Source organism: Neltuma alba, unplaced genomic scaffold, assembly GCF_004799145.2.
Source record: "Neltuma alba isolate B1F8T4 unplaced genomic scaffold, ASM479914v2 tig00005696_pilon, whole genome shotgun sequence".
NCBI classification, from domain to species: Eukaryota; Viridiplantae; Streptophyta; class Magnoliopsida; order Fabales; family Fabaceae; genus Neltuma; species Neltuma alba.
Window position 1 is genome coordinate 38,290 of NW_021634204.1, and position 9,897 is coordinate 48,186.

General features: G+C 34.0%; 1 protein-coding gene and 1 pseudogene across 1 annotated transcript; one reads left to right on the forward strand and one right to left on the reverse strand.

Moving 5' to 3' along the window:
- Positions 1–699: 699 nt before the first annotated feature.
- On the reverse strand, positions 700–3,803 carry LOC114748399 (rhamnogalacturonan I rhamnosyltransferase 1-like; annotated as a pseudogene).
- Positions 3,802–5,234, forward strand: LOC114748400 (transcription factor BIM2-like). Its single transcript, XM_028936779.1, has 3 exons — positions 3,802–4,016; positions 4,729–4,846; positions 5,103–5,234. The coding sequence occupies exons 1-3, from the start codon at positions 3,802–3,804 to the stop codon at positions 5,232–5,234; spliced, it is 465 nt and encodes a 154-aa protein (XP_028792612.1).
- Positions 5,235–9,897: the final 4,663 nt, after the last annotated feature.

Sequence of the window (9,897 nt, forward strand, 5' to 3'; positions counted from 1 at the left end):
TGGGACCATTGAGTGTCCCACTTGTATCTGGATGTTGGCACTGGTGAAGTTTTCTGGAGTGCTCCAATTTCTTCCACATTCAAAGTTGGCTGATATTGATCTCTGATGGTTCGCATATATCTGTGTGTGTGTTGGATAACATATGGTCGTATTGGAGGCCCAACAAACTGTGTTTGTGGCGTCCAAAATGTCAAGTCGTCCATCCAAATCAATTCATGAATCCCACTCAGAGCAATGGACTTAAAGCAAGAGTTTGATAGATTGGCATTAACAAATACAAAATTAATAAATGTAGGATCAAGTAGAGAGAAATAAGGAAGAAAAATAAATAAATAAAAAGAAAAGACTGTGAAGTGCATAAATTATTTGCAACACTGGTTAGGTTAGAGGGGTTGTGATGTTAGTCATTCCCTCTCAATCTTTAGTTTAATTCCAAAAAAACAACGATACAGATAGTGGAGTATTTGTTGAAGAAATTTCTTCATGTTACTATTTGCATTACACAAAAATCTGTCCCTTCAAAGCCGTGAAATTTGATCAATGTTACCTAAATGATGCCAGTGATGCTTGTGGGAAAAATGCAGGTAGTCTCAGTTTCTTGTACCAGAACCTTTTTCTTGTAAAGAACCATGGACCTTCCTCTAGTAATATATTGCCACAATTCAATGGATGAAACCGTGTACATAAATCAGAGTCGCATTATCCTGTGCTTCTCAATGGTTCGTCATCCAACATTTGCAAACATTCTTCTGGATTGGCATAAAAATAGTCCTCTTCTTCTTTGGGTTTTTCCGGTATGACCACTCTTGTTTTGGGACTTCCCATTTGAGAGGCATGAAATTCCTTTACAATAGCAGAGAACTCATCCCACCTTAATAAGCCTGTGGTGTACTGATCTATTAAGTTCACTAGCAGCTTCCTTTTCAGTAGTATTGTCTTCTTGAATCCCAGGAATCTGTGGATTATTAAGAAAAGCAAAATGAAATAAGTAGCGTTTGAATTTCAGAATACACAATTGAGGTTAAAAAAATGACGGTTTAGGTATCAACTATGATCAAAGTTTGTAGTGTCAAGGAGTCATGAATGCTGTAAATGCTATTAGTGATGATTTTCATTCACCATCTAATTAGGATTTGCCAAAGTGAAAATAACATTTCAAACAGACTCAAATATCTTTTGTGGACCAAGCATAAAGGCACAAGTGGCAGCATAACAGCACCTGCGGTGGCCTTCCACGACTTTAGCCATGTTCCCATCATAAGTTGGAATAAACATGTCACTCTCAAGAGAGACTAGATAATCCAGAGCAGCCATTTGGGAGGTATGATTTTGCAAGTACTGCAAACCTGAAGGCTCCAGTAGAGTTTCCTTCTTCACCTGTTGCAATTAGAGAGAGTTTTAGTGACAAAGATACGCTTGTGATATGATTCTACTTCTTTCAACTTACCAGATTAGGAAATGCTGCTCGTAAATTCGCCATCCTTCTCTCTCCACCATATATATCACCAGCAGCAATATAAATTTGGGCATTGCGATCTATGCCTACTGCTGTCAATGTCAGAGCAGTTTCCTCAGGTGTCAAAGGGCAAAAACCTTCTTTCCTCTTCACTTCAGAAATTGATTACTTTCTCCTTCCACAAGTCTTCAGAATATCTATGACCACAAGCTTATATTATTACATCAGATGGATATCAAAGAAACAAGATAGATAGCATATCGTGTTAATAAATCTTTGACTCATGGGTAGTTAAGTTATTTGTAGGGTCAAAAGATCAGAGCTGAATCCCAAAAGAAAGTGCAGATCACCTCATTTCTGTGAGTACCTTCACCTCCCTGCTGTCACAGCCCTGAGTACAGCCCGAAAAAGCCAACATGTCCGTCTCATATCTAAGATGAAGTACAATGAAAGGTCCCTTTTCCCTCAAAATTCTGACAATCCTTCTACCAAGTAGCTCTATCTGAGGGGTAAAGCTCAGAGCATTAAAATTTACTCGGCACCGCAGCTTTTGAATCTCCAAAGGTAGTCCATTATTCGCTAGTCGAGTGTCAGTTCTGTTTAAATGCACAACCTTGTGTTTCAGCAATAGAGTAAGGATCAGTAGCAAACATTCAGAAGGATTAGAGAACTTGATGCAAACCCAATTGAGCTATGAATCTGATAAAACCCCGTATCCATAGGAAGCCCAAAAACAAAAACTACCTGATGTCCATAGTATGATATCTTAGACCAGCTAACAGGCGACAATGACTAGTGTTGCTTTGCATCAACTCTTTTCTTGAGCCTAGGTGGTAGTTTCTTTAATATCCGAACCTCATCTCTTAAAGATGTAATGAAATGATCTACATCAAATATGTCTTCAAAGTCACTGCAAAATAATGGAACATACACGCGGTCATTCCAAACAAGAAATCAGGATAACCCTAGCCATAGCAAGCAATTAAGGGCAAACCTCGGATCAGCCCAGAATGAGGTTCTATCAAGTTCTGGAACTATGAGAGTTGCATTCAAGTATCTAGCAATGGTGACCATGTCACATAGCTGCAGAAGAAGAACAAAGATTAAAATCATAGTTCTTAAATAAATGAATCAGACTAGAGCTAAAAACACATGGATATAGGTAGATGATCACACTAAAAGGAAAGTAAGTTCAGCACTCACTGCTGCTCGCATTTGGTTGAGTCCTCCATTGCAAGAAACTATAAGATAGCCATTGTTCTTGTATATCCCTGATAACAAGAATAAATAACTTAGTACAACGTTCATCAAAATATAAAAAGCATAACCGAAAAGAAAGCGAAGCTCTGGTTTCCCACGGGAGGGAAGAGGTACTGTGCAATCTTCAATAAGAAAGAAATGAAGGACGAATTGGTCATCATGCACAACAGAACAACTTCGGATCCTCAAGTACAAAATTGTATCAGGAAAGAAGACGGGCGTGCAAGATGCTATAAGGAAACCCCATTTCATGAGAAAAAATGCTAGAAGGGTAACGAGGCCGCTGCAGAAACTACCACCAAATCAGAAGAGGGTTAACTTTATTATTAAGAAGGGATAGTCGGTTCGATTCCTTTGGAAGAACTCTAGTATCAAAATCCTAGATTCACTAACACAAAACAGAAAGTATATCCTGAAAAATAAAAATCATCTGGGAAGGGAATGGGGAGGGAAAAGATGCAACCGGCAACAGATCAAAACACGCGTTTCTTCCACAGTTGGCAAAGTTCATTGCTAATTAATAGCTTGAAGATGAACACGAATCAGCCCCAGAACTTACTTTTGGGTGGAAGCACAAGCTTGGCTGAAACGAGAGACTTCTCTTTTTGGATCCTTACACTTACAGTTGGCAGGACAAGCTTATCTGAAATGACTTGTTATTTCTGTCATCCATCAGTCTGCCGTACCCACCCTTTTTTTTTTTTTTTTTTTAAAGCCTGGGGTAAATCTACTTCCTGTATGCATATTTTAGTGAGCTCAGGGATGATAAAGTGTTCATTGTTATAATTTATTTTGGCTGGGTGCTGATGAATATTAACACAATAAACAGTTGTTGTAAATCTTACTTGTTGGAACTCTTCAAATTTTGTATCAGAGAAATCATTGTGGACCAACAGATAATGTCACATCTCAGGCTATACAAAATGGTTCTGGCCATGAGAACAATGACATTGTCTCTCCATCACTGCCGTTAAATGCACAGAATACAATTGAATCTGACTTGTCACCAACAGTAATTCATAAGGCCGGGTCCCCCTGGTTTAGCTTCTGATGCGATTCCCCTGGGCATGCAAATGCGGCTGGACATGTTTGATCCGGCTGTGAGCAGTGGCATTCCAACCCAACATTTACATGAAGCAGTTTCTAACACTGAGAACACACCTTCCTCTACTCAGCCTCACGTGTGTATTGGTGAACCAAAGGAGGGTGCATATGATTTTGGAAATAATACATTGAAGGATCAAGGCGAGCTGACATTTGAAAGTGAATCGGTTAGCATCTCAAGAGCCTATTCTCAGGGGTGAGTTTATCGTGAGTTTACGTTAGTTCTTCTTCATTAGGTTCCCAGGAATTATTGTTAAATTAAAACTGACATGACCAGTGAATGGCTGTAACTGTTCTAGAAGCTGGCATTGGGTGTGCATATTTAGCTTATTCACTAGTAACAGAATTCCCCAATGCCCATTCAACATTTTATAAAAGAATGTGTGCCATTTTTGGGTATAAACAATAATTGCACACAAAGTTCCACTCGTTATCTGCAAACTAATGGCCTCACTGCCTGAGACATAGAATTTGAACCTTTGTCTGAAATGTCAAATTGAAAAATGTAGACTGACTGATAATGAGTTTTAACTATGGTGCGATAACTTGGTTTTTTGAGATACATTTACAATCTCTTTCTGCGTGTAATATTCTAAAACCTTGCTTTTTGTTATTCAAACCTCTAGGCACAGAAGTTAAGGTTGAGGCCAAGTGGATTGGCAGGATGCATGCATTGATGATTGTACAGATTACATTCTAGGAATGTGGCCTAGTTGAATCATTAAGGATTTGGTGCTGATTACAATGACATAGGTTCCATTAGGCTTCTTTTTGCTGCTGACTAAAATAATTGGTATGCTGGTTACTCTTGCAAAGGTTCTTTTTGGCACATTAAAGGGTTACTTTGAGTGTCTAATGAAACCAAATTTCACTATGTCATTATTGAGTGGGGTTTTTGTGCTCAACAGAATATTGGATAATTTCATGCAAGCATTGCGGTTTTCAGGTGTGGATTTATCCGAGGCCAACGTTGCAGTACAAATTGATGTAGGGAGACGATCAATTGCCTCCACGTCTAGCACAAAGGTTTGTCAAAACTTACGGTTCGGAATGTTTGAGAATTTCCTGTCACATCATTACTACACCTGCACCTATGGTATTTAATTCGTAGCTGCCACCTTGGATAATATATGAAAAAGAACAGAAAGATGGAAAAGCTTCCAATATCCTTGGTTTTGGCCAATGGATCATGTCAACCCATTGTGTTTTGATTGTTATCAGTCGGAATAATGCTGACCTCGTGCTGTTTGATAATTTTTACCTTTTAAATTCATCTTGACAGTGGCCAATGTTGTTTGTTCAGGATCATGGGAGCCAATTTGTGAACACCCAATCAATGCCATGCTCAGCAGTCGACTACTACAGTGAGGATTCTGAACAAGCTCTTAAGAGGCTCAGAACAGAAGAGAGTTAGCTTTCTTGTCCTTTTTCTTATTTTTTCCTGTTTCTGCAGGCAATGAAAAGCAGGGTTGGGTGAGTGGTTCATTTTTTGGCATGCGAGATAGATCCGGATAAAATGTGCACTTCATTTTCTGGTTTGGAAACATCGTCCTTCTGGAATAAAATGATAAGTTCAGCTCCTATTTTTCCTTTCCATGGCAAAATGTCTGTTTTATATTTGTGCTAAATAATCCATCCATTGCAGCGGATGTTCCTATGCTATTTTGCATTTTATGTGTGCCAACTTCCTACAGTTTCCAGACACGGGCTGACTTTTCGAGATCATCCTTTAGGTGTGCCCCAAGAAATGATGGTGGGACCTCTTTTTAATATAAGAGTTATTTTAATTTTAATTTGATTTTAAATATAAAATTTCAATTCAATTTGTCTTTATTATTTATTCATTTTTTTCTTAAGTAATTTTATTGTAATTACAAATATTAAAGAGTTATTATTAATTTATAATTCAAACGTACAAGATTAGTAAGAACATTTTAGAAAAAATATTTATTTACTACAAATAACTAAGTTAATTTTTTAAATTTTTATAAATTAGTCAGCTAAGTTTTATATTAAGAATTAAACGCAGTATATTAATTGAATCCATTCATGTAACTCTGATGGTTATCATAAGTTTGAACTATATTAAAATTTGTAAGCCGCTTCAATCTAATGACATTATATCTTGAAATTGAAAATAACTAAATTGACTAAGTTATTTTAATTATAACTATTTATGTGACTATGTGAATTTACTACTAGGTTCTTTTTAATTAAAATGTAATTTTTGAATGATAAAGCAATTCTGAGAATCAGTGTCATGAGTGGGTCCAATAGTGATATGGAACAAGATGACCATTCACAGACTGACAGAAAATGAGCTCCCGTTTTTTAACACTAAAGTGAGATAATTAATTTAAAAAAAATAAAAAAATTAGTTAAATTAGTTAATTATATATATTGGAGTTGCCCCTTAATAGAAATTATTTAACATGTTTAATTCCTACAAAGATTATTTGAGAAGAAGTGAATAAATGTCAGAAACAAAATGAATAGGAATTTTATATTAAAGATTAAGTTGAATTTTTAACTAATTATTGAACTTATATGAAGAACCGGAGGTAGGACTTGGCCTTTGAAGAAATGTAAATAAGCTAGCAAATGAGTTATTCTATTCGGCCTTGGCCGAAAGGTATTTGTTCTTTTTTCCCTTTTTCTTTTTTCTAAACAAAATAGATTGCACCAAAAGTAAACTAGAATATAAATATATCGTGAGCTATATTATTCAAAAGTTATTACTAACATTTCTAGACTCCATATTACTCATCTAGTTTTATTTATTGGGCATTTTCAGTATGTGTCACATATAAAAAAATTTAAATTGCATTAATTTTTTCTTAAATATAACAACTTTTCATTTTACCCCTGTTTAATAAATACATCTTTTTAAAGAAATAACTATCTAAACTATAATAAGTAAAAGACAAACTAATATACCTATGTTAAAAATTACATGAGTGACTTGTAAATATGATCAAAAAGAGACGTCTCTCTACCTCACAAACAGAACCAGTATATATAAACATGTTTAGTCATGCCTTGCTAAACATAAAAAGTGTAGTATTTAGCTATGTAGCAAGCCAGTCTTAAGATGTCCTCTTGTCCAACATGTATATAGCTGCTTTGACATATGTTGGATTGAATAAGAAGTTAACATTAAATGATGCAAGATTAAGTTATCAAATTATTCCATCGTCTGATCCATTGTTAACAAATTTCCGTATATTTAGAAATGTCAGTTAAAAGTAATTCATGTTTGTTAATTTTTAAATTATCCTCAATAAAATTCATTAATTAAATGAGATTGTTTAGTTAATTAATGAGAGAATATCAAATCAAAGGATATTTAGGAAAAAAAATTAAAAATTCTTATAATAAAAAGTAGAGGGAGTAATTACTAAAATTAGCACTACAAACACATGTCATGATCCACTTACATCTTGGATGATGACATTGCAAATATATATTTTATGCTTAGATTTTAGATGACACCCACACATGTTCATATTGGAGTTTTGACATAATATAATTAATGTGGTCCAAAACTTGTTTTGTCAACAAAAAAGATCAGTTCAACAAACCCACTTAACCAACGAGGAAGATATTAGACGGGATGAAAGGAAAAAATTTACTTTTTTTAAAAAGATTTTTCTCTCCTAATATTCATCCCCCCCAATTTTCCCTCTCCAAATATAAGGTTAGAGAGATTTGCATTGATAAATAGGTTAAGATACAAATTTATCTTGTAAGTTTAAAATCGTAGCAAGATTGTCATTTGCTATTAAAAACACTAACCACAATTTATAGTCTAATTTTTTAGTATTAGGAGGCAATCTTGCTATGATTTTAAATTTTTCAAAGAAAATTTACATTCAAAAAAACTTTCAGGTGTCTAGTATTTTTGAATGAAAACTTTCAGGAGAAATTTCCATTTTAACCTTTAAGAAATTGTAAGGCATGAGAGAAATATGGTGATTTATTGTATAGGGCGCCAGGAAGAAGAAAATAACAGATAGTTCTCTTGAATCTGTAAAATGACGCATATTCTACGGTTGCTAACTATTATAAAAGAGAAAATTATGAATAGGTCCCAATTAAGAGAGTTTTTCATAAGTCTTGCAAAATTTGTGAAATTAAAATACTGACTTGGTTATAATTAATTTTTCCTATAAATGGATAAGAAGAACTCAGTCTTAAACGGCATTGACAAGTCACCAGTGACGGCCGTTAAGTGGTCAACCCTGGTGTTGATTGGCAAAATTTTTAAAAAGATTCACAAGTCAAATATTAAAGATTTACAAGTTAAAATTTCATAGATTTACAAATCAACCTCTTACAATATTAATATTTTAATATTTACATTCGAAGATTTACAAATAAATCTTTATGATTTAAAATTCAAACTTCTTAATTTATGCGTAAACTTTTTTAAAAAAAAAAATTGAATTTTAACATTTAACTCATTCTTAGCTTTGCAAGTCAACCTCATGGACTTAGTAATGAATTTACGAAATGTTTGCGTTAATTACCTTGGTATATCCATGAAATGTCATATATGATGATGGTTGTCAACAGAGCATATGCAACCCACTTAAGGGGATATTTGGATGGAAATCAAATCATGGTTTCAAAAGTGTCTTTACAATTTACGAAATAAATATATGAAAGAATTTGCCTTGTTTTGCAGAAAAGTGATTTTCAAAAGTGATTTTGAGAGTTTGCAAACACCCCCTAAGTGCTAATCCACAATTATTCAAACAAATAACACTAGGAGTTTGTGGTACCTCCTACTTTGTGCTTATTTTCGCAGCCAAAGTGTTTTCTCACCTTTTCAAATTATCAAACTCTCTCTCTCTCTCTCTATATATATATTTGTATATATAATCTTCTGCGTAATTTTTTTCTCTGTATGTGTTGAAGATTGAATCCTTTATTTACAATGTAAGTTACTTGCAGAGTAATTGATACTTATTTGCCAATTTTACTTTGTGATTCATGCTTTTGTATTTTTTCTGTTTTCTTCTTCCTTCAAACCTTATTTAATATGAACAAAGTTGAAAAATATTCTCAATTTAAGATAACTTTAACGAGTTAATAACTATCATTTCTTAATTTCAGTAAATTAGTTAGAAGTAACTTAAATTATGAATCGTAAAAAAGTGCAAGTTATAGCAAGTGCTGTAAATTAGGACAATAGACACAGTAGAAATCCTCTTATAATATAATACTTGACATATGGTGCGAATTAATGATTGTGCGCTTTGGATATTGAGATAGGGTCATATTGGAGCCTCCAACGAATTGAATGTATGAACGTGTGGCTTCCAAACTTGCATCAGTCACCAAAATCAATTCAACAATCCCACTTAAAGCACCGAACGAGGAACATAGTTAAAGAGAGTCATTAATGATAAAGCTTATTAGTAAATTATAAGTAATAAGAGGGTGAAAAACAGGGACGAAGCACCGAAGTGCATTGATGCACCCTAGTATTCTAATATATTTTGGCATTTCTTAGTGTATTTTTGAATTAAGAAATGTTATGACTTAATTGGCCATCAAAGTTTTTCGCATCTTGTACCATTAGGATAGTCTTTAAATTCATTTCTTCATGTTTCCTTTTTTTTTTTTTGGTTTTTTGGGGGGAGCAAAGAGAAGCTTAAAATATTTTAATTAACTCGGTTAGTGGCATAAAAACTCCATTATAAGTAGAAGGTCTGGATCCTCTCAGAATCCTTCTTTTCTTCTTTTCTTCTCAGAATCTAATCTCCACCTTTGGATAAATAATGAATGGTTCAAATTTCATGCTTTATAAAACTCATTGTAACATTGCATAAAGGAGAAAGAAGGTGGACATCTGCTTTTTAAAATATTAAATTTGAACCATCTATTACTTGATCTAGCAGTGGATACGAGATTTAGGGAAGAAAAGAGAAGAAGGATTCTAAGAGGATCCAGGATCCAGATTCATAAGTAGAAGGTTATTGATTTGATCCTGTTTTCTCATGTAGTTATTATTGTATATTCTCCATATACATCTCTCACAGGTAACAATTATATAATAATAATTAATGGTT